The 26,102-nt window shown below is 46.2% G+C and overlaps 1 protein-coding gene across 1 annotated transcript in view; it reads left to right on the top strand.

Annotated features, from left to right (window-relative positions):
• Positions 1 to 26,102, top strand: part of LOC115135246 (tRNA (32-2'-O)-methyltransferase regulator THADA) — a 135,896-nt gene that overhangs the window by 33,873 nt on the left and 75,921 nt on the right. The window contains exons 28-30 of the mRNA XM_029669731.2: positions 2,574 to 2,705; positions 7,313 to 7,481; positions 20,632 to 20,735. Of these exons, the coding sequence (XP_029525591.1) occupies positions 2,574 to 2,705; positions 7,313 to 7,481; positions 20,632 to 20,735 (405 nt within the window). The remainder of the gene's footprint in view (positions 1 to 2,573; positions 2,706 to 7,312; positions 7,482 to 20,631; positions 20,736 to 26,102) is intronic.

The following is a 26,102-nucleotide window of genomic DNA, read 5'->3' as shown; positions in this document are numbered from 1 at the left end:
TTTTACCCCCCCCTCTACCCTCACTTTCTCTTTCCTCTCATTTCCTGTTACACTTTTTTTCTTTATCCCCCCTCCCCTTACCTTTCATCTCCATCACTCCCCCTCTCTCTCTGTCCCTCTCAATCCCTCCATCTCTTGTAGTGTTGTCATGACACCAGAATTTTGACTTCGATGCCAGGTTTATTATCATAATACTCGATGCCACGACGATGCTGAAACGATAGCAAAAAGAGACCACGGCATTAAAAAAAAGAGGCTATTTTAGCCAAAGTCACAGAATGGCACTTGATCCAGACAGAAACTCGGCTGCTGCTCTGTTCAATCGTTGGTCGTTTTAGTTCAACTACATTTGAGTTGTCTCATGTCAACATTTTTCAGACAGCTGTATATGCATTAATTAATCAATTATACATTCATACAATCAGTGGTTTCTACCAATCTAACTACACAACAAAAATGGTAATCATGTATTGTAATGGTAAATCTCTGTTGATAAATTGACTTTTTTGGCTGATTTTCATGAGGCTACAGATGACAAACAATCTGTTTCCCTTCCATTTGGGACTTAAAAAAATAAACAAAAGCTCTGTCTCGTAACAAGCAATGATGTCTGAGCGCAGTCAGTTGGCTAAGACAATAGATCATCTTTGGGAGAGACGTGAGTGAGACCGAGTAAGTGGATTAATAACGTTTTTGGTGGCAATCGGCATGTTTTGCGTCATGGTTTGAAAGTACAAGGTTGGTGAATTGGCTTTATCTGTCAGCTAGCAAGGGAAGTTGGCCTGTAAAGCCTGAAGCCACCAGTATCTTCTTGTTGTAAAGTTCTATCTGTCAGCTAGCAAGGGAAGTTAGCCTGTAAAGCCTGAAGCCACCAGTATCTTCTTGTTGTAAAGTTCTCTAGCCTCCATGGCCATGTATGTTTTGCGAACAGTAATTAACGGTTTCAACGTTTCCTAGCGATGTGCCGTGTCAAGTTATTCAAGTGTGTTAACTTTGTCCGGCATGAGTAGGGAACTAACCTGATGCAGCCTAGAATCCCAGTGGAGGCTAGCAATGAGTAAGTGGAGCCGGTACGGTGCGGGCCACAGTAAGGGTGTCGGCAGCGCGGGTTGACAGGCTTTCTCTGTGAGACAAATTAGTACCGAAATGTAAAAACAATTACTAAACCACTCTTTCTCTGTATTCAATTCAAATGGCATTATTGGGAAGCATTTGTTTGCATTGCCAAAGCAAGTGAAAATAGATAAACAAAAGTCAAATGACTGTTCCACTGGATGTCATAAGGTGAAAGCACCAATTTGTAAGTCGCTCTGGATAAGAGCGTCTGCTAAATGACTTAAATGTAATGTAAATGTGTAAACATTACACTCACAAAAGTTCCAAAGGAATAGAGTCATTTCAAATGTCATATGTCTTTCTACAGTGTTGCAACGATGTGCAAGTAGTTAAAGTACGAAAGGGAACATAAATCAACATAAAATATGGGTTGTATTTACAATGGTGTTTGTTCTTCACTGGTTGCCCTTTTCTTGTGGCAGCAGGTCTCTCTCTTTCTCCCTCCGTCTCCAGCAGAGCTTCATATGTTAACAATTCCTCTCTGGTGCTACATGACATCACTCGTGGCCGTGCCTGACTGAAATCGGATGCTAAACACATTACGCAGGGCCGTAATTAGCGGACTGTAACATTTCCTAATGCTTGGCCAGGCCATCCCAGAGGAGCCGGTGGGGGGGAGGGGGTTGTATTGTTGAATGGAATAATGAAAAGCATAAGGCCCAGCTGGCAGAGTGGGGTGGAAGGGGTTCTGGTTTGGGACCTTCTATGGCCTTTGCTTTCTTTCATCCACTTTTCTCTCTCTCTCTCTCTCTCTCTCTCTAGGTGTTTCAGATTGACATTGCCAACCATGAAATAGTTACCACTGGCTCACAGGGACGTTTTTTATTCGGAGTCGGGGAGAGCGTAGGGAGATGTAGGAAGAGATACAGGGGCTAGTAGGAGAGATGGATTGAAATGGGAAGAAACTACAATAGAGGTGTGTAAAGGTTGTCTGAACACAATAGCATGCTTGCACAATGAGCCCGTCACCCCAGATGGGTCATTGATAAGTAAAGCATTACAATGAAGCTCACCGACTCCCACTTTCTGCCCCCCCCTTATTCTAGGGGATCCTTTCCTTGTTTTTCCTTGCTCTCTCTTTTTTTTTAAATGACCCCACCCCATCCATTTTCTTACATGAAGGTGAAGTCGAATGTTTAATCTCAGCAAGCCAAAACCTAACCTCGCGTCTGGATACTGGATTTGCTTCTGGGACAGGAGGACGTTACTTTGGGACTAATGCAAGTGACGACAAAAAAACGAGAAAAAAAAAAGCCCTTCCAACTGTGGGGGCACCTCTGTGACATCTCAAAACCAGTGCAAAACCAACACACCGGAATCATCTTTGTGATGATCACAGCCCGATAAGACATAACATTCTTATGTTTCAGTCACGAGAGACCAAATGCTGTTAAATCCGTGTACCCCAAGTATTACAGATGGCGGATAATAACTGAAACTCTGTTCGTCTGTTCCAGTGACAGGGGTCAGGTGATTCTGCACCCCAGCCTGTTCCTGTTGCTGCTGGTGTTGGGGCGTCTCTTCCCCTCGCCCATGGACGGGTCTTCTTCCCCCCTGGGCCTAGCCCCCTTCATGCCTTTCATCATCAGGTAAGGACACACACACACAGCTATTGGATGTTAGAACTCACATGAGGTACGGTCATTCACTGTCCTCCTCCCACTGTGATTAGCTAAAGTCATACTCTTTTGGATCACACATGGGCCACTGTGTTTCGTTGATACTGTACACAATAAGGTACATTTACATTTACATTACATTTAAGTCATTTAGCAGACGCTCTTATCCAGAGCGACTTACAAATTGGTGCATTCACCTTAAGACATCCAGTGGAACAGCCACTTTACAATAGTGCATCTAAATCTTTTAAGGGGGGGGAGGGTGAGAAGGATTACTTTATCCTATCCTAGGTATTCCTGAAAGAGGTGGGGTTTCAGGTGTCTCCGGAAGGTGGTGATTGACTCCGCTGTCCTGGCGTCGTGAGGGAGTTTGTTCCACCATTGGGGGCCAGAGCAGCGAACAGTTTTGACTGGGCTGCGCGGGAACTGTACTTCCTCAGTGGTAGGGAGGCGAGCAGGCCAGAGGTGGATGAACGCAGTGCCCTTGTTTGGGTGTAGGGCCTGATCAGAGCCTGGAGGTACTGAGGTGCCGTTCCCCTCACAGCTCCGTAGGCAAGCACCATGGTCTTGTAGCGGATGCGAGCTTCAACTGGAAGCCAGTGGAGAGAGCGGAGGAGCGGGGTGACGTGAGAGAACTTGGGAAGGTTGAACACCAGACGGGCTGCGGCGTTCTGGATGAGTTGTAGGGTTTTATGGCACAGGCAGGGAGCCCAGCCAACAGCGAGTTGCAGTAATCCAGACGGGAGATGACAAGTGCCTGGATTAGGACCTGCGCTGCTTCCTGTGTGAGGCAGGGTCGTACTCTGCGGATGTTGTAGAGCATGAACCTACAAGAACGGGCCACCGCCTTGATGTTAGTTGAGAACGACAGGGTGTTGTCCAGGATCACGCCAAGGTTCTTAGCGCTCTGGGAGGAGGACACAATGGAGTTGTCAACCGTGATGGCGAGATCATGGAACGGGCAGTCCTTCCCCGGGAGGAAGAGCAGCTCCGTCTTGCCGAGGTTCAGCTTGAGGTGGTGATCCGTCATCCACACTGATATGTCTGCCAGACATGCAGAGATGCGATTCGCCACCTGGTCATCAGAAGGGGGAAAGGAGAAGATTAATTGTGTGTCGTCTGCATAGCAATGATAGGAGAGACCATGTGAGGTTATGACAGAGCCAAGTGACTTGGTGTATAGCGAGAATAGGAGAGGGCCTAGAACAGAGCCCTGGGGGACGCCAGTGGTGAGAGCGCGTGGTGAGGAGACATAGGTAGGAGGTAGGTCACCCAGTATGTTTTGGCATATGTGAGTAGACGGTACCACACCGGAACAATGTCTTATCTACATCTAACCAACCATAGCTGTCCCCAACCCTAACGGTGCCAAGAATAGACCTCATTTCTGGTCTAAAGTGTTTATGACGGTGTTTAGTCGGGTGTGGAGGCTGCGTGCGTGTCTGTGTGTGTGTGTGAGAGTGTGTGTGCGCGTGCCAAAGGATGCATGTGTGAGGGTACTCGTGTACTCGCCACGTCTCACGGCGTTCCCAGATTCCCACTCCCTTATCGCTGCTGCTCTGACCGTGGGGGGGATCCGGGCAGACTCATGGGAAACTGCGGATCTGCTCGCACATTCTTCTCATTTCTTGGAGCTGGAAGAAAAGGCGTAAAAATATTATTGGAACATGTTCCCCTGCAGCACCTGCAAACCGCCCAGGAGCCGGAGGCCACGCCCATCCATATCACAGTCGTATGAAGTATTTTTCCGCCAATAAAGTAGTACACGGCAAAATCTGTACTTGTATGAAAATACAAGTGCAAGTCGATGTTTTTACGGGCTGGGGGACAGATGTCTTATTTAAGATGCTCTTTTGAAGAGGTTCTCCCTTAGACCAGTGTAACTCCAAAAGTACTCTTCAACTTCTCCTTCAGCCCTAAATGAGTTGAATGAGGTATGTTTGTCCCAGGCTCCAACAGAAATGTGTGCTGTTGGGGCTACTCCAGGACTGGAGCTGGGAAACACTGCCGTAGACCATAAGTAGGCAGGGAGGACGAGGAGAGGAGGGCTGTGTGTGTTCGGTGCCTGGGACAGAGGGAGGACAGGGTCAGGGAGGACAGGGCCTTGAGGTTGGAATGCTCTGTGACCGGCCAGATAACGTTCAGCGGAGGAGCTGACGCATGCACACACACACACTCCCAAGTGCACACAGTTCCACTGTAATAACCACTGAATGAGAAAAAGCTGTCTGAAGACATAATGATACCCTCTAAGATGTTATGCAACAGGACACTGACCAAGCTGCTTTACTCTGTGAGTAGGGTCTCACTTTGTTGTGTTCTAGTATGTTTTATGGTGTTTGTCCTGAAAGATTTAAACCCCTATTTATTTCCCCCCTCGACGTAATGTATGCTTTGTGCTCAGTCACCTCTCTGGCTCAACTCCCTATGTTGCCTGATGGATAGAGGATTGCTGGTCTGGTACAGTGGGGGTTAACCGCTCCAAGGCCAGAGTGCTGGCTGGCTGGTTCTTGTCAGTGGAGGTATGCAGTGCACATCCCCCTCAAATGAAACCCACATGTTGAGGATGTTAAATATAGCAGGGCCCTGGCTGCTCTGGTTCAGGCCTTGTCTCTCTTTCTCTCTCTCCCCCAGGCGCGTGTGGATGTGTCTGGGAGGGTGATAACGATCTGCCACCTCCTCCCCTACCTCCAGGACTTATCTCCACTCTTATCCCAGCAGTCTTAATCCACCTTTCCATCCCGATCTCCCGCCATCCGTCTCATCCCCAGCTCCCTTCCTCTGATTTGCCTCTCTCTGACCGATCTCACCATCTCTTGCGTTCCTCTATCGGCTCAGCCTTGCCCTCGTCAGTAAGGGTGATAGGTTCGCAATATTTCCCCCGTCCCTCCCTACCCGTGACTCCCTCCATCTGTGGAAGATGAACAGACTGTTTTCGTTCTCTCTCTCCCTCTCTTTGTGCCCCTGGCTGACTGGCACTGCTTCTGACTAACCTGATACCGTTTATCGTTTTTCCACTATCCAGACCAAGCGTCTCTGACTCTGCATGTCCTTCCTCCCTCCCTCTGTTCCTCCCTCTCTCTTTCTCGCTGTGGTCTCCTCTGCCGATCTCATTTCACTGTAACAGTCAGTATTCATTCCTCCCTAACGGGCTCCATTAAGGCTCAGAGTGGAGCTAGTTTAGTGTTAACAGAGACAGTCACTAGGGAGGAAACTGGACTGCCAGGACCCAAATGAGCCCCAGATGCCCCCACTGGCCCTCCCCTCCTCTGGGCTGGTGTTTAGAGCAGATCTCCGTCCCCAGTCTGTGTCCTGACCCCCTGGAGACTGCTTCGGACGGCCCTGTTTCTAAAATTACACCCCTCCAAACGGTCATTTCCTCTACAAAGAGTTTTAATGGGACAAATTAGCACTGATCGTTAACATATGGGGCTGGGGGGTTGATGAGGTAGGGGGCAAGCAGAGGGGTTGTTCATTAGGCTGTGTGTGTGTGTGTGTGTGAGAGAGCGAGAGAGACAGTTCAGAGCAGAGGAATTATAACTGTTGTATCTGTTTGACACAGGGCCTCTTGTTTCGGTCTGCGAGTTATGACACAGCAGGTGGAGGGCCATTTGTTGACAGTGTATGTGTGTGTGATTCTAGTGTATGGGTAGAGAAGGGGAGGAACAGTTGTGGGGTTTGGAAACGTATCTTCCAGGCCAAGCTAACTCTCAGAGCAGCAGAACGTCTTAATTGAGACATTTCGTTCCATAAGCCGCCGCGGTGATGGATGGACGCTCCTCTGGAGTTTCCAGAGCGGCATGGCGAAAGGCTGTTTGTTTGGCTTGAGCTGCTCGTAAAGCACTCGGCTCCTCTGCGGCCCCGTAAACACACACACACACACACACACACACGCACGCGCAGTGTGACGCAGCAGGCCCCGGCTGCAAACAGCCAACGTCGCAGCAGCTCCCAGTCACCTCACCCTTAAATTCCCTTACCCCTAACTCTCCTACCCCGTAACTCTCCTGTCTTTCCTACCCCTCACCTCTTAATCCCCCCCCCCCCGCGTATTGGCTGGGGCACAAGATGCTGAAAAAGCCCCAGTGAGACTTGCTTCTCACCATTCAGACAATGCATGGAGGGGCCATGTCTGTCTGTTAATGTAAGTCAATCAGTCTGTCAATCGGTCCTCAAAAGTCAACCGAAAGGCCCTCATACCCACCTCCCTCACACGTCTCACCCATGTCCCGCCCACGCTGCCTCCATGCAAGCTTTGACATTGGAGAGGGACGGGCGGACCGTCACTAGTAAACAAGGCTAATTTTAGCAGGTGTTAAGGGTGACTGAACAGGGACCACATTCCCTGACACCTCTCATGTACGGTACAGTAGAGGATCGTGTGTGTGAAAGAGGGTCGTCCTGCTTCCCTGAGAGCTAGATAACGGATGTTTATTCAGTCTCCGACATCAATCCACTCATTGGTTTGGAGTTATTCTCATACAGTATACTGTTCACCCAAACACAGGGGTGTGTGTGGGCAGTTAGTATGGCTTTTTATAGAATCCTCCTCCTCTAACCTGCCCTGTTTGTTCCAGGTGTGGTCGTTCTGCGGTCTACCGGACCCGTGAGATGGCCGCCCGGGCCCTGGTCCCGTTCGTCATGGTAACCCAGGTCCCCTCCACCATCCAGACTCTACTGGAGGACCTGCCTCTGGAAGCCGGGCCTAGAACCCAGCAGAACCACATCCACGGAATCCTGCTCCAGGTCTAGAACCAATTCCACTCTCTGATACTGGCGACACACTGAAAAAAGACACCCACACCCACAGCGCTCAACACATCCTGTCAACACAGTGCACATCCCATCAGCCCCATTATCACACTGTGACAGTCCAGGGTAAATACATATTTAGTACTATCAACACATTCTGACAACACAACCAAACACTCACACAGTAATATCAACACAGACTGATGAGTCATTGGCGCTGGGCTCACTCCTAATGGGACATGGGGGGACAGAGTGGCCCAAATCAGGGGTGGTGCAGAGTCAGGGGGAGGAATGAACAGCTTTGTTTAGTATTTTCTTTCCGTGATCTGACAGTTACGATTTGATAGTGGTTTCTTGTATTCAATACTGGCTGGGTTTCATGGAGGTCTATGGGATAGAGGGAGAGGAATGGGGAGAGAGCGATGGAAACTGTTAGGGGGGGTGAGCGGGAGATAGAGAGAGAGAGAGGGAGCAAGAAGGAGAGCGATGGAAAGTGAGGGATGGCAGGGGAAGTGCACTCCCAGAGGCTTATGTGAGGCTTTGGAGGAGCAGGGTTTGTTTTCTTTCATGTCATGGTGGTCATATGTGGAGCTTCCACAGATCTCTGTCTCTCTCTCTGTGTGTGTCTCTCTCTGTGGAGGATGACAGGGGGAGCCCTCTGTTTCTCTCTCTGTCTGTCTTTGTCTCTCTCTCTCTCTGTGTGTGTGTGTCTCTCTCTCTGTGGAGGATGACAGGGGGAGCCCTCTCTGTCTGTCTCTCTCTGTGTGTGTCTCTCTCTCTGTGTCTCTCTGTGGAAGATGACAGGGGGAGCCCTCTCTCTGTGGCCAGGGAGGAGAGAGCGGCGATGGGCTACATACCCACATCTGTTTGCGTGCCTGCTCTTGCCTCTTTGCAGCCAGGCTCTTCACTTCAGACGATGCACCACAGATATAGACTGGGCAGGAACGCAGCGTGTCAGGTCCCGCTTGGTATATCTGAATGCAGAGGGGTGTCTTTCCCGTGATGCGCCCCAGATAAACTGGAGTGTTTGGATATGCTGGGTGGTGTTTGGCTGGGGGGGGAGGGCCGGGGTTGTATGCAGGCGTAAACACTGTGGAGGAGAGAGGTAGAGATAGACGGAGCGTACGTGTAGACCGGAGCATCACCCAGGGCCCACTAGATAGCGGAGATACTGCGGGCCTGTTTTTGCTGAAATGACGAGGACAGTGCGTTCAGCTGCAGGGTATGGCTAATGTATGTTAATGTGTTCTGGCCACTGTCAGAGAGTCAGTTGGTGTGTGTAGCAGATGTTGGAGTCTCTTCTTCCATATTGGAAAAACCTTCCTGGCTTTCATTTTTGAAGATTTAACATGTTGCTATCCAGAATGCCCCTTCTCACCTCCATCGACAGTGCACACAGCATACCTGCCGAGACCCATCGATACCCACTACTAGTACATTGACCCACTCTTGCCGGCTTTCTCTCCCACACCCCTAGCTGTGTGACCTGCAGTGTCTTCAGGAGACAGTCCCCAGAGAATCGTGCATCAGCAGGCAGGTTAGAGTTTATTGGAGAGATGGGTATTTGATTAAAGCACCACAGAACACTGTGTTCGCCAGCAGCGCTCCGGTCTACCCAGTAAGTTTCTGTTGACGCAACCCGGGTTCCCCTGGACCTGCCTAGCGAGGAAACAGGCGGACCAGCACTAATAGAACACGACGTCCCTTCCTGCACGCTCCAGCGACGCCATGTAGGCCTGTCTACCCAGTACGCCTGGCGCGGTCAGTAGTGTTTTGAGGTTGTGCGGTGGGGAATGAATCCTTTTGTGTATTTTCACATCACAAATCCGGAGTTGAACTCTAGACTCCCTCATGGATTTAACATTTAAAAAAAAAATTAAAGGTTTTTGTAGCCTCAGTGCTATTCTGCAAGAGATGGAAATCTGTTCCCAGGCCTGTTTGTGCTGTCTTACCAAGTCCTATGGTTGACCATGGAGTTGGTTAGTTGGCAAGACAGCACAAACAGATCTGCGACCAGGCTATAGCTAGAAAGGGTCTGTAGGGAGTAGTACTAGTTCAGCACAAACAGATCTGGGACCAGGCTATAGCTAGAAAGGGTCTGTAGGGAGTAGTACTAGTTCAGCACAAACAGATCTGGGACCAGGCTGTACTGTCGCTGGACAGGGTCTGTAGTGTGAGTAGTGAGTCGTACATGTATGTAAGCTTGGGCGGTATACCACTTATACTGGGGTATTTGGAAATAGTCACTGGATGGTTTTTCAATACCTTTGAAACTGTTCATACATTTGAATATTTGTAGCTACTTTTTAAGTAAATACCTGCGGTTAACTTGTGCAATATGTTTCAGCTGTCGAAATGTTTCGTTATGAAGCTTACCGGTAGTATCCAGTCATCCAGTCACACAACGACGATAGACTGGAGCCTTGTGAGTCACTCAATGTTTTGCAGCCCTCTCCAGGTGATCTAGTTAGAGTATGGAATTCACAACTAAATGTTTGCCAGCTGGATATCTTATAGGTATTCAGTTAGCTGTCTAAAATGTGCTCAATGCTCTGCAGTTGAACATTTGGTTTGCTAATTTAGTACAGTGGCAAGAAAAAGTATGTGAACCCTTTGAAATGACCTGGATTTTGGCATGAAGTCGTAACAATAGACAAACACGGTCTGCTTCAACTAATAACACACAAACTATACGTTTTCACATACGGTCAGGAGGAATTTTGGACCATTCCTCTTTACAAAACTGTTTCAGTTCAGCAATATTCTTGGAATGTCTGGTGTGAACCTCTCTCTTGAGATCATGCCACAGCATCTCAATCGGGTTGAGGTCAGGACTCTGACTGGGCCACTCCTGTACTCCCTGTTCACTCATGACTGTACGGCCAGGCACGACTCCAACACCATCATTAAGTTTGCAGATGACAACAATGGTAGGCCTGATCACCGATAACAACGAGACATCCTATAGGGAGGAGGTCAGAGACCTGGCCGTGTGGTGCCAGGACAACAACCTCTCCCTCAACGTGATCAAGACAAAGGAGATGATTGTGGACTACAGTAGAAGGAGGGCCGAGCACACCCCCATTCTCATCGAAGGAACTGTAGTGGAGCAGGTTGAGAACTGCAAGTTCCTTGGTGTCCACATACCAACAAACTAACATGGTCCAAGCACACCAAGACAGTCGTGAAGAGTGCACGTCAAAACCTATTCCCCCTCAGGAGACTGAAAAGATTTGGCATGGGTCCTCAGATCCTCAAAAGGTTCTACAGCTGCACCATCGGTTGCATCACTGCCTGGTATGCCAACTGCTCAGCCTCTGACCGCAAGGCTCTACAGAGGGTAGTACGAATGGCCCAGTACATCACTGGGGCCAAGCTTCCTGCCATCCAGGACCTCTATACCAGGCGGTGTCAGAGGAAGGCCCTGAAAATGTGTCAAACTCCAGCCACCCATGTCATACACTGCTCTCTCTGCTACCAGGTCCAAGAGTCTTCTAAACAGCTTCTACCCCCAAGCCATAAGACTCCTGAACATCTAGTCAAGTGGCTACCCAGACTATTCACATTGCCCCCCCCCCCCCCCCCCCTCTCCACACCACTGCCACTCTCTGTTGTCATCTATGCATCGTCACTGTAATTAACTCTACCTACATGTACATGTACATACTACCTCAACTAACCGGTGCCCCCGCACATCAACTCTGTACCGGCACCCCCTGAATATATTGTTGTTTTTTACTGCTCCTTATTTGTTACTTTTATCTCCTATTCTTGTCGGTTAGGGGCTCGTAAGTAAGCATTTCCTTGTAAGGTTGTTGTTTTCGGCGCATGTGACTAATAACATTTGATTTGATAGCCTTACATTCTTTTGATGAACTTGGGAATATATTCTCCTGTCGACGATAGCAAGCTGTCCAGGCCCTGAGGCAGCCCCAAATCATGATGCACCAACGTACTTTAGTTGTACTTTTTTTTTTTTTTTCACACGATTTTATGTTTCTTTCAAACAACTCAACTGTAATTTCATCTGTCCACAGAATATTTATCCACTTGTGGAACATTCAGGTGCTTTTTTTGAACTTCAGACGTGCAGCAATGTTTTTTTTGGACAGCAGTGGCTTCTTCCATGGTGTCCTCCCATGATCACCATTCTTGTTTAGTGCTTTATGTATCGTGGACTCGTCAACGGAGATGTCAGCATGTTCAAGAGATGTCTGTAAGTCTTTAGGTGACACTATAGGATTCTTCTTAACCTCATTGAGCATTCTGCGCTGTGCTCTTTTATATTTTAAAAAACATTTTTAATTGTTAAATTTGACAAGTCAGTTCAGAACAAATTCTTATTTACAATGACTGCCTAGGAACAGTGGGTTAACTGCCTTGTTCAATGGCAGAACGACAGCTTTTTTTTACCTTGTCAGCTCGGGGACTCGATCTTTCGTTACTGGCCCAGCGCTCTAACCACTAGGCTACCTGCCACCACTAGGCTACCTGCCGCCCCTTGCAGTCATCTCTGCAGGACGGCCACTCCTAGAGGGAGTAGCAACAGTGCTGAACTTTATTCATTTATAGACACTTTGTCTTACTGTTGACTGATGAACATCAAGGCTTTTGAGAACTTTTGTAACCCTTTCCAGCTTTATGCAAGTCAACAATTCATAATCTTAGGTCTTCTGAGATCTCTTTTGTTCGAGGCGTAGTTCACATCAGTCAATGCTTCTTTTGAATTGCAAACTCACATTTTGTGAGTGTTTTTTATAGGGCAGGGCAGCTCTAACCAACATCTCCAATCTCATCTCATTGATTGGACTCCAGGTTAGCTGACTCCTGACTCCAATTAGCTTTTGGAGAAGTCATTAGCCTCGGGGTTCACATACTTTTTCCAACCTACACTGAATGCTTAAATTATGTACTCAATATAGACAAGAAAAATACAATAATTTGTGTGTTATTAGGTTAAGCACTGTGTCTATTGTTGAGACTTGGATGATCAGATCGAATTTTATGACCAATTTATGCATAAATCAGGTAATTCCAAAGGGTTCACATATGTTTACATATACTTATTAGCATTACTAACCTTGATATTACAAAGATTCAGTGGGGTTTGAAAATAGTCCTTGTGTTCAGTGCCGGTATTACCGAATGTCCCGGTATTGTGTAATGTACACTATATATATAGAAGTATGTGGACACCCCTTCAAATTAGTTGGTTCGGCTATTTCAGCCACACTCGTTGTTGACAGGTGTATAAAATTGAGCGCTAACCATTCAATCTCCATAGACAAACATTGACAGTAGAATGTCCTTACTGAAGCACACAGTGACTTTCAACGTGGCACCTTCATAGAATTTTTAACAAGTCAGTTTGTCAAATGTCTGACCTGCTAGAACTGTCCCGGTCAACTGTAAGTGGTGTTATGGTGAAGTGGAAACGTCTAGGAGCAACAACGGCTCAGCCGCGAAGTGGTAGGCCACACAAGCTCTCAAAACAGGACCGCTGAAGTGTGTAGCGCGTAGAAATAGTCTGTCCCCACTACAGAGTTCCAACACTCACTATCAAGTTCCAAACCTGCTTCTGGAAGCAACGTCTGCACAAGAACTGTTCGTTGGGAAATGAGTTTGGGTTTCCATGGCCGAGCAGCCACACACAAGCTTAAGATCACAATGCCAAGCGTTGGCTGCGGTGGTGTAAAGCTCGCTGCAGTTGGACTCTGGAGCAGTGGAAACAATGAATCACGCTTCACCATCTGGCAGTCCGACGGACGATTCTGGGTTTGGCGAATGCCAGGAGAACGCTACCTGGCCCAATGCATAGTGCCATATAAAGTTTGGTGGAGGAATAATAGTCTGGGGCATTTTTTCATGGTTTGGGCTAGGCCCCTTAGTTCCAGTGAAGGAAAATCTTAACTCTACAGCATACAATGACATACTAGATGGTTCTGCGCTTCCAACTTTGTGGCAACAGTTTAGGGAAGGCCCTTTCCTGTTTCAGCATGACAATGCCCCCATGTACAAAGCGAGGTCCATACAGAAATGGTTTAGTTGAGATCGGTGTGGAAGAACTTGCCTGGCCTGCACAGAACCCTGACCTCAACCCCATCGAGGACCTTTGGGATGAATTGGAATGCTGACTGCGAGCCATGCCTAATCACCCAACATCAGTGCCTGACCTCGTTAATTCTCTTGTGGCTGCTGCGAGGACTTGATTCCATTCAATGTTCCAACATCTAGTGGAAAGCCTTTCCAGAAGAGCGGAGGCTGTTCTAGCAGCAAAGGGGGACCAACTCCATATTAATGCCCATGCCCATTGATGTTCGACGAGCAGCTGTCCACATACTTTTGGTCATGTGGAGTAGGTATAAAGGTATGACAAAGGCATGACAATCTAGATACCGCCCAAGCCTACTTACGTGACTGATGAACGAGAACACAGGTCACCACTCCATGCTCTCTCTGGCTCAATGTTCTAATACAACGACCCCAGCTGCTCGGGTCTGCTCGGACCCTTCAAAACACACACACACTGCTCATGTCTCTCCACCGTCTGCACAAATGGAAATAACCAACACGTCCCCGGGGTGCAGTTGACCTCCAACTCGTCACGATTGATGATGGGCTTGTTTGTCTGGGCTTGCTTGTTTGTCTCAGAACGTTTGTATATATATATATATATATATATATATGTGTGTCGGTGGTGCCATGTTTATCATTGGTTTTGAGTTTTGTTTGGATGCTTGTGTGTAAATGTGACAAAATTAATAGAGGGTATGCTTTTTTTTGTAAGCATCTTATTCAGTAAGTTTTTGTGTGTGGTTTGTGTTTTCTGGTGGGTCCTTGCATAAGGCTGTACTTTTGTGTGTGTGTGTGTGTCTAGCCGTGCCCTGTGGTCTGTCCCTGGTTGTGGATGTGGGAGGGACTGCAGCCTGATAACAGGCTCGGAAGAGTCCTCCTACACCACCACTATTTTTACCGGGCTAAAAGTGACACACTCACCCAACACACACACTCAACACTGACTGTAAAACGCCTCACAAAAAACAAACCTTACAGAGAGTTTGATTTTGTTTTGTATTCATCTCAAACGTTGCCAAACCATTCCCATAAAGTTTCCCCAAAGAGGTGGTGTCCCTCATCAAAACGGCAGGTCAAACGATAGGTCCACCTCCGCCACGGTTCCATCTCCAGGCAGGGACACAACAGTGACCTCTCACTCCCATCTCCCTTCTCCTTCCTGGGCTAAAACATCGGACCATGACCCTTCTACTTTATGGATCTCATCTGACTGGGGCTTCTTTATTTTAGCTCCGTCTCATCCCATCTCCCTTCTCCTTCCTGGGCTAAAACATCGGACCATGACCCTTCTGCTTTATGGATCTCATCTGACTGGGGCTTCTTTATTTTAGCTCCGTCTCATCCCATCTCCCTTCTCGTCCCACCTCTGGTTTTTGCTCAGTCTCATGCTTTTTGTAGGACGGTTTGGGTTCTATAAATATTCCTGTTTCCTCGGATCGAGTCCGGATTAATCCGGCTGAGACTCCCACTAGGGACTTCCCAGTTCAGAGTTTGGAGGGGGCAGGGAACGACGGTGACAGGGAGAAAAGAGGGGTGTGGTGGGGGCTGTTTGTGAAGGCCAGTGGGCGTTGGCTGGGAGCCAGGTCTGATGCTACGTGGTCTGCCTGGTTTTCCCCTGTTGCCTTCCCTGCATGGTGTAATGAATGGCTTCCTCCACTGTGGCTGTGGCCCAGCTAAAGAGTATACTTACTAGGGCCCAGAATACACCGAGTACACAGAGAACCGAGGATGCCGAGTACACAGGCACTGCGTCAGAATACATCCTATACAGACTACACATCATCCGACCTAGCCTCAGAATATCGGTCTTGGTCTCTCCATTGTAACATCGGCAATATATCAACTAGGGTTTGCAAGAGTCGGAAACTTTCCAGTAAATTTCCAGAATTTTTCTGGAAATTTTCAATGGGAAGTTAAGCCTGGGAATTTTGGGAATTTTTCTTCAATTCATTTAAAAAAAGTTAGCTTATGACAGTGAACCTTTTTTGTGTGATACACATAAGGCAATTCTACGTCTTGTGGCATATTTTGCTTGAACTATCCCCAATACAATGGAATTGCAACCCTCTGCATGCACAGTGCATTCTTCCATCACATGTGCAGTATACTTTTCTATCACATGTACAGCTGATTCTCAAGATCTTGCACACTAATGAGATGCTATTGAGCCCACACTACTACACTGTCTGAGCCAAGGACGACATGCTTTCTGGTAAGTTTTGATTACAATACTGGGTGGGGTGAATATATATTTTATGACATTTTTTTGTTAACTAGTAAATAGTAGCCTACAGCAAAGTGTGTTTAAATAATTTCTAACTTGTTAACAATTTCTGCTAGTTAGTTTTTGCTACCATGTTGGTTTTAGCTTGCTTGAGCCTGTTAACCGAGGAGTGTTAATTCACCTGTTTCCAAACATGTTTCATTTTAAAGCATCTATCTTACAAATGAGTTGTTTAAACTGCTGAACTATTTATCTGTACTTGGAATTGTATTTGTGTTGGGGGTTTTTTACTCATTTTTTTCCTAATCTTTACAGGAAAATGCCATGGGCACTAATCTGATGTGTGGAGACATTTCACTGCAGCTAATGTAGAAGGAAAAGCTGTGTACATTTGCAAATACTGTGCCAAATCATATGTGAAGAATGCAACAAAGATGCAGAATCATCTGACCAAGTGCATAAAGTTCCTTCAGCCCTCACAACAAGCAACCTCTAACAAAAGTCCCTCTACTTCTATTCGAGGTGAAAATGATGAATCCGACACCTTATCGATAGCAACAGCTCATGGTCCTCCTGGAATCAGGAGTTTTTTTTTACTCAATGGAGGAACGTAGTCAGAGAAATCCGGATGAATGTCTTGCTACAGCTGTGTATGCAACTCTTTCACCTCTGATGCTCACAGGCAATGTGTATTGGAAGTGATTTCTGAAAGTTCTTCGTCCAGCATACACCCCTCCAACCATACATGCTTTATCTACTCATTTGCTGGATGCAGTTCAACAGAGTTCAAGTGAAGGTCAAGCAAATCATAGAGAAAGCAGACTGTATTGCAATCATCTCTGATGGGTGGTCGAATGTTTTTGGGCAAGGAATAATTAACTACATCTCCACCCCTCAACCAGTATTCTACAAGAGCACAGACACAAGGGACAACAGACACACCGGTCTCTACATTGCAGATGAGCTGAAGACACTAGTGACAGACAATGCTGCAAACATGAAGGCTGCTTGATCAAGGAAATGGTTAGGTATGTGGGTCATCAAGTTATAGCAGCAAAGTGAGAATAAGCTGCCCAGTAACACTCGTTGGGGTGCTGTTGTCATCATGTTTGACAGTCTCCTGGAGGGGAAGGAGTCTCCAAGAAATGGCCATATCACAGTTTGCCGATATGGACAAGATGGCGCCGACAGAGATGGTCGCCTCGCTTTAGGTTATTTTTTTATGTATTTTATTTATTATTTCTTACATTGTTAGCCCAGGAATTCTCAAGTCTTATTCCATACAGCCGGGAAGAACTATTGGATATAAAAGAGATTACAATTTACCAACATTATGACCAGGAATACGTCTTTCCCAAAGCGGATCCTTTGTTCGGACCTCCACCCTGGACATGGGATCTTATCCCAGAGGTCGACCCAAAACAACGCGGTCGCCGCAGGAGCGGCCTACTGGTCAGCGAGCACACATCCACCGCTTCCGAGCATATTACTTGCCAATGTCCAATCTCTAGATAACAAGGTGGACAAAATTAGGGCACGAGTTGCCTTCCAGAGAGACATCAGAGATTCTCTGTTTCACGGAAACATCGCTGGGATATGTTGTCAGAGTCCCTCATTAAAATGCATATCAATTTATAACATTTTTGACATGTGTTTTTCTGTATTTTTTGTTGTTGTTATTCTGTCTCTCACTGTTCAAATAAACCTACCATTAAAATTATAGACTAATTTCTTTGTCAGTGGGAAAACGTACAAAATCAGCAGGGGATCAAATAATTTTTTCCCTCACTGTATATACTCAAATCTCTGGCCACTTTAATAAATTGAATTAAAGGTACAGTTGAAGTCGTAAGTTTACATACACCTTAGCCAAATACATTTAAACTCGGTTTTTCACAATTCCTGACATTTAATCCTAGTAGAAATTCCCTGTCTTCGGTCAGTTAGGATCACCACTTTATTTTAAGAATGTCAAATGTCAGAATAATAGTAGAGATTTATTTCAGCTTTTATTTCTTTCATCACATTCCCAGTGGGTCAGAAGTGTGCATACACTCAATTAGTATTTGGTAGCATTGCCTTTAAATTGTTATAACTTGGGTCAAATGTTTTGGGTAAGCCTTCCACAAGTTTCCCACAATAGGTTGGGTGCATTTTGGCCCATTCCTCCTGACAAAGCTGGTGTAACTGAGTCAGGTTTGTAGGCCGCCTTGCTCGCACACACCTTTTCAGTTCTGCCCACAAATGTTCTATAGGATTGAGGTCAGGGCTTTGATGGCCACTGCAATACCTTGACTTTGTCGTCATTAAGCCATTTTCCTGACTAATGTCTTGAGATGTTCCTTCAATATATCCGCTTAATTTTCCACCCTCATGATGCCATCTATTTTGTGAAGTGCACCAGTCCCTCCTGCAGCAAAGCACCCCCACAACATGATGCGGCCACCCCCGTGCTTCACGGTTGGGGATGGTGTTCTTCGGCTTGCAAGCCTCCCCCCTTTTCATCAGGTTATGTCGATTATAGGACTCATTTTACTGTGGCTATAGATACTTTTGTTCCTGTTTCCTCCAGCATCTTCACAAGGTCCTTTGCTGTTTTTCTGGAATTGATTTGCACTTTTCGCACCAAAGTATGTTCGTCTCTAGGAGACAGAACGTGTCTCCTTCCTGAGTGTTATGACGGCTGCATGGTCCCATGGTGTTTATACTTGCATACTATTGTTTGTACAGATGAACGTGGTACCTTGAGGCATTTGGAAATTGCTTAGCTGATTTCTTTTGATTTTCCAATGATGTCAAGCAAAGAGGCACTGACTTTGAAGGTAGGCCAGGAAATACAATCACAGGTACATCTCCAATTGACTCAAATTTTGTAAATTAGTCAGAAGCTTCTAAAGCCATGACATAATTTTCTGGAATTTTCCAAGCTGTTTAAAGGCACAGTCAACTTAGTGCATGTAAACTTCTGACCCACTGGAATTGTGATACAGTGAATTATAAGTGAAATAATCTGTCTTTTAACAGTTGTTGGAAAAATTACTTTTCACATAGTAGATGTCCTAACCGACTTGCCAAAACTATAGTTTGTTAGATTACTTTAGATAATCAAACTAGATATTACTGCATTGTCGGAACTAGATGCACAAGCATTTCGCTACTCTCGCATTAATATCTGCTAACCATGTGTATGTGACCAATATACGGGGCGGCAGGTAGCCTAGTGGTTAGAGTGTAGGACTAGTGACTGAAAGGTTGCTGGATCAAATCTCCTAGCTGACACGGTAATAATCTGTCTTTCTGCCCCTGAACAAGGCAGTTAACCCACTGTTCCTAGGCCGTCATTGAAAATAAGAATTTGTCCTTAACTGGCATGCCTAGTTAAATAAAGGTAAAATAAATATTAAATACAATATTTGATTTGACAGCCCCATCAAGAGGATCCTCCTGGATGATGTATTTTTGGAGAGAGTGCTAAGAAGCCTGAAACTCCTGAAACCTATAGCAGTAGCCATTACATGGATTGAGGGAGACAATGCCATCCTGTCTGTTGTTCAGACTGCTGCAGATGTCAGAAGTCCGTACTGCCCTGCCCACTTCACTGTTGCTCCAAGCAGAGGAAACTGCAGTTCTGAAATACATCAAAAAGCGTGACGACTTCTGCCTGAATCCCATACATGCCGCAGCGTACATGTGGGACCTCAGGTATGCTGGCAAGAGCATCCTGTCTGGTGCAGAGATCAACAAGGCCTGTGGTGTCATCACTACTGTGTCTCGCCACCTTGGCCTGAATGAGGGCAAGGTTCTTGGCAGTCTGGTGAAGTACACTTCCAAGCAAGGGCTTTGGGTTGGAGATAAGATATGTTGGCACGACTGCCATATTGCATCAGCCACCTGGTGGAAGGGACTTTGTATCTGAAACTCTTTCCCCTGTTGCCTCAATCATCCTCCAAATCCTACCAACATCAGCCGCCTCAGAGCGCAACTGGTCTTGTTTGGGAACACAGACACTAAGGCATGCAACAGGCTGACCGATACAAGGGTTGAAAAATTGCTGGCCATCCGGGAAATTTGAGGCTTTTTGAGCTTGACAACAAACCATCCTCAATAAGGTTGGAAAGTGACAGTGAAGATGAGGCCTCAGTCTGATGTTCAAGAGGTGGACATTGAGGAGGTCCAGGGAGAAGACATGGAAGCCTGAGAGGGAGACAACCAAAGCTTTAGTTTCTAGACTATCATTTTACAGATCTATGTAAAAACGTTTTTGGGAGATGCGATGGATCATTCAATATTTCCTTTTATTTTGTTCTGTGAAATCATCCCATGAAGAGTCAATTCATTTAATTTAAGTTCAATTCATTACAAAAATATTTTTATTTCTATTGGAAGGATTTAATCATTTGCAATTATGTCTACTTATGACAAGGTAAAAGTGTTATATTTCTGTCTCCATATGATATGTTAAATATATCCAATGCCGGAAACATCTACATTTAAATGGTATTAATATTAATTCCCGTGAATTCCCATGGAAAGTTTCCACCTCTGAATATTCCCCAAAATGTGCATCCCTAATCTCAACTGAGTAATATTATCATTAGGCCATTTTGTAATGCACGTAACAAAATGTTATGTCTTTCTTGGTCCCAAACAGCCACATGGTAACTGCACACAACGTTTTTCAGACCAATGTAAACTACTTAGACTTTGTTTGTGAACGTCTCCGAACCTCAGCGATTGTTTGCCTAGTCGAACGCACGGCACTTCACGCCTCAGTCGTTCAGCTACACACACGGTTATTACTTAACCAGTTGAAATGGTGTGTGTGTGTGTGTGTGTGTGGTCTAGGTGCTGTTCCTGCTGCGCTCCTACCAGACGGATACACACAGACCACAGGCGGCAGGAAGTGACATCAGCCAAGCCCTGCGCCCACGACTGTGGCTCGCCTCCAGGTCAGCACTCATTTGCTCGCTCTCTCACACACACCGCAACACAGATAACCATCCGTTCCTGATATTAAGAATAGCTTATTTTTCCACTGCCCATCCTCTCTTTGGCTGAGTTCCCTTCACACCCCACACAGGCTTCCATTTCAAAGGAAGCAACCCCCCCACCACAACCACCAGTCTTTCTGCCCCATACCAGGGCCTGACCAGGTAAGCAGGAGATAGCACAGAGGGGTGTGGAGGGGATTAGCTAGCTTGCTGCGCTTGGTCCCAGTGACTCCTTATTAAGATGCCGAGGTGGATTCTTGTTCGCTCAGGCGCTGCACCATCTGTCCGTTTGATCGCTTGCCGCTTCACAACCCCCTGCAGAGATACAGGACGCACACGCTGGCGGTGGGGCAGAGAGACTCTACTCTCCCCCCCTAGTGGAAACAGTCCTAAGGGTAGTCTACAACTGAAGCTCATTTGAAGCATCCTTTACCTAACACTAGCGAATGTGATGTGGGCATTGTCAAATAGGAATTCAAACTTTGCAAACAACTCTTGCATTTTCACACACAATGTTTTGAGCTATAGTTCGAATCAGTTTGACTATTTGTAGCATTGTAATTTTTTATTTTTTATTTCGTCTGGTTGGTTTCACATTGCCAAATGTCAAAACAAACAAAAATCCCTAGACAAAACCACTTGTCCATGCAAGTCATTTATTTATTGGACAAAAATGCTCACGCTCACATTTAAATCCATTTACGATTATCATGAAGCATCACTTTGTGTCCCAAACGTCATTTTACTTTCACTTTGGTCTTCCAACAACATGCAGAAGGAAACGGTGCAATAGCTGCTCTGACTGCGCCGTGAATAGGCCATCAGTAACCTGTATCTCTGGTTTAGCCCCCGTATGAGTGCATAACCATTGAATTCTAGCTTGAGTCAGTTGTTATCCTCCAATTGTTTTAGGCTTGCGGTCACTAAAGTTTTCATATGCTAGAATGAGTCCGCATCAGGCTACTGACCGTCAAAATGGCTGCCTGCTCTCCCAGTGTATTCAACGTTGACTACAGAGGCCCATACTAACACACTTTTTAATGGTTCACCATACCAGTGTCTTCATACAGGTAACTGCCAAAAGAATGGAAATACTTAAATGAGGGATACAAAGTATATTGAAATCAGGTGCTTCCACACAGGTGTGGTTCCTGAAGTTAACATCCCATCATGCTTAGGGTCATGTATATTAATGCTGGGCATGCCATTATTTTGGCTACCATGGTAATGGCCTGATAGGATGACAATGCCCCCGTCCAAAGGGCATGAGCGGCAACTGAATGGTTTGATGAGCATGAAAACTATGTGAACCGTATTTCATGGCCGTCTGTCACCGCATCTCAACCCAACTGAACACTTATGGGAGGTTCTGGAGTGGCGGCTGAGACGACGGTTTCCACCATCAAAACACCAAATGATGGAATTTCTCAGGCAAGAATGGCGTTGCATCCCTCCAGTAGAGTTCCAGACATGTGTAGAATCTATGCCAAGGTGCATTGAAGCTGTTCTAACTAGTGGTGACCCAACACCCTATGAAGACACTTTGTTGGTGTTGCCTTTTTTTGGGCAGTTACCTAGATGTGGCCATTACTAATGCCTAAGGATCATATGGAGTGCATTGTTTTGCTTGACATCTGACGCTTTACTAGGCCCGACCCTGTACAGGCGTGTTCAGTTTGGTATGGCCACAAGCGTATCTTCCTGAATTAGATCCCTTGGCCCACCTCTGCAACGCCTCAATGGGCTCGGGAGGGGCGAAGGTCGAGTCACGTGTCGTCTGAAACATGACCCACCTAGCCTCCTACTTTTTATTTTACTGCTCGCTTTTTACTGCTCGCTTTTGTCAGAGGAAACACCATTCGACTGACTACCTGAGTCAGCTTGCAGGCACCCGACCCTGGCACAAAGGGTCGCAAAAGCATGATGAGCCGGGGAAAGCCACGGGCCAAACCCTCTCCTACCGCGGGTGGTGCTGGGCCAATTGTTTGCCATCCTATGGGGGCTCCCGGTCCCGTCAGTGGTGCCCCAGTACTGCAGTGCAGTGCTTTTGACCGCTGCCTCACCCAGGACCCTGACACTTCAGGATCTTAAATACAGCTTCACAGTGCTGGAACAGCCAGGTTGGGATGAGGCTCATCCCTTTACAAATCTGTTCTCACTTAAACCTCACTCTTCTCTTCCTATGTGTGTGTGTGTGTGTGTGTGTGTGTTTAATATCCGAGTGATGAAAATGTGACGTCAACATCACACACTGTCCCCCTTGTTCTCACACACGCGCTTGTGGGCTTTCGCAGCGCTGAGGTCGAACGCTGTGGTCACACGCTTGACGAGCACACACATATACATATCCCGTCTCTCTCTCACACACACACAAACACACACACACACACACAAGCTGCTCTGGTGTCTGTTGTACATACACACAGTTACGTTCATGTATATTTACTGAAGTCTGTCTGGTGACTCACTGACATATTACACACACACACACACACACACACCGTGGAGATGATGGGACTCTGTAGGCCCTTTGGCATCTCATGTGACCGCCTCTATCCTGGGATTTTTCATCTTCATGAATAGGGATGTGGCGGTCACCAAGTTTCATCAGCCGGTGATTGTCAAGCAAATAACTGCCGGTCTCACGGTAATTGACTGTTAATCAACATAAACACATTTAGCATCTCCTGGTTTCCACGTATAGCCAACAAGCTGCTGATGTTCCATTTTTAAAAGTCTAATAAATTCATGTAATATAGCCTACACCATCACAATAGACTGGTCTCAGACTAAACTTTCTTCATATCATGTTTCCTATTTCAGAAGAACAAAATAGCATACTCTGAGTTGTCCTTATGTTAGGCCCTGATCTGGTTATACAATATGGCTGTGGGCTACACTAGTTCATTTAGCAGACAAGATTTGCTTAGAATTCCATGGCATTAAGTTTATATTGTTTTATAGTATGAAGAATACAAATGAACAAAGCTGAATGAAATAAAGGATATTTTCTCCAAACGATTTGAGGGAGTGCGCATGTGGCTATTCTGTGTTGAGCGATTAAAACCTCTTAGGGATACCCTTTTTTCCAGTTTTCGCCTAAAATGACATACCCAAATCTAACTGTCTTGATAGCATTTGAAGTTAAACACTTTGAAGTTTGTGGAAATGTGAAATGAATGTAGGAGAATATAACACATCTGATCTGGTTAAAGATAATACAAAGAAAACAACTTGCTTTCTTTTTTTTTTATAATCATCTTTGAAATGCAAGAGGCCATTATAAACTCAGGAAAAAAAGAAACGTCCTCTCACTGTCAACTGCGTTTATTTTCAGCAAACTTAACGTGTAAATATTTGTATGACCATAAGATTCAACAACTGATAAATAAACTGAACAAGTTCCACAAGACATGTGACTAACATAAATGGAATAATGTGTCCCTGAACAAAGGGGGTGTCAAAATCAAAAGTTATTCAGTATCTGGTGTGGCCACCAGCTGCATTAAGTACTGAAGTGCATCTCCTCCTCATGGACTGCATCAGATGTGTCAGTTCTTGCTGTGAGATGTTACCCCACTCTTCCACCAAGGCACCTGCAAGATCCTGGACATTTCTGGGGGGAATGGCCCTAGCCCTCACCCTCCGATACAACAGTTCCCAGACGTGCTCAATGGGATTGAGATCCGGGCTATTCGCTGGCCATGGCAGAACACTGACATTCCTGTCTTTCAGGAAATCACACAGATCGAGCAGTATGGCTGGTGGCATTGTCATGTCAGGATGACCCTGCAGGAAGGGTACCACATGAGGGAGGAGGATTTCTTCCCTGTAACGCCCAGCGTTGAGATTGCCTGCAATGACTACAAGCTCAGTCCGATGATGCTGTGACACACTGTCCCAGACCGTGACGGACCCTCCACCTCCAAATCGCTCCCGCTCCAGAGTACAGTCCTCGGTGTAACGCTCATTCCTTCGACGATAAACGCAAATTCGACCTTGACCCCTGGTTAGGTGGGGGTTGTGCTTACAGCCCAACACCGTGCAGGACGTTTGGCATTTGCCAGAGAACACCATGATTGGCAAATTCGCCACTGGCGCCCTGTGCACTTCACAGATGAAAGCAGGTTCACACTGAGCACATGTGACAGTCTGGAGACGGAGTGGAGAACGTTCTGCTGCCTGCAACATCCTCCAGCATGACCGGTTTGGCGGTGGGTCAGTCATGGTGTGGGGTGGCATTTCTTTGGGGGGCCGCACAGCCCTCCATGTGCTCGCCAGAGGTAGCCTGACTGCCATTAGGTACCGAGATGAGATCCTCAGACCCCTTGTGAGACCATATGCTGGTGCGGTTGGCCCTGGGTTCCTTCTAATGCAAGACAATGCTAGACCTCATGTGGCTGGAGTGTCAGCAGTTCCTGCAAGACGAAGGCATTGATGCTATGGACTGGCCCGCCCGTTCCCCAGACCTGAATCCAATTGAGCACATCTGGGACATCATGTCTCGCTCTATCCACCAACGCCACGTTGCACCACAGACTGTCCAGGATGCTTTAGTCCAGGTCTGGGAGGAGATCCCTCAGGAGACCATCCGCCACCTCATCAGGAGCATGCCCAGGCGTTGTAGGGAGGTCATACAGACACGTGGAGGCCACACACACTACTGAGCCTCATTTTGACTTGTTTTAAGGACATTACATCAAAGTTGGATCAGCCTGTAGTGTGGTTTTCCACTTTAATTTTGAGTGTGACTCCAAATCCAGACCTCCATGGGTTGATTAAATTTGATTTCCATTTTTGTTGATTTTGTTGTCAGCACATTCAACTATGTAAAGAAAAAAGTATTTAACAATCCTGTCGTCTCAGATTTTCAAAATATGCTTTTGAACCAGAGAAAATCAATAATTTGTGTAAGAGTGGTGATAGCTAGCTTAGCATTTAGCGTTAGCATTTAGCACGCAACATATTCACAAAAACCAGCCAAGGAATCAAATAAAATAATTTACCTTTGAATAATGTTTCAATGAGGAGACTCTCAGTTACATAGCAGATGTCCAGTTTTTCCTGAAAGATTCTTGTGTAGGACACATCGTTCCGTTTTGTTACTATGCATTTGGCTACCGAAACTAACCGAAAATTCAGTCACCTACACGTCAAACTTTTTTCCGAAATAACTCCATAATATCGACTGAAACATGGAAAACGTTGTTTGAATCAATCCTGAAGGTGTTTTGTCATATATCTCTCCATTGAAATGGCAGTCCTAGAAGCATGCTTTCTTCTCTGATTCGGATGGAAAAATACTGGGAGCTGACTTTTGCGCAC

Source organism: Oncorhynchus nerka, linkage group LG10 (genome assembly GCF_034236695.1).
Source record: "Oncorhynchus nerka isolate Pitt River linkage group LG10, Oner_Uvic_2.0, whole genome shotgun sequence".
NCBI classification, from domain to species: Eukaryota; Metazoa; Chordata; class Actinopteri; order Salmoniformes; family Salmonidae; genus Oncorhynchus; species Oncorhynchus nerka.
This window is presented reverse-complemented; position numbering and strand designations above follow the sequence as displayed.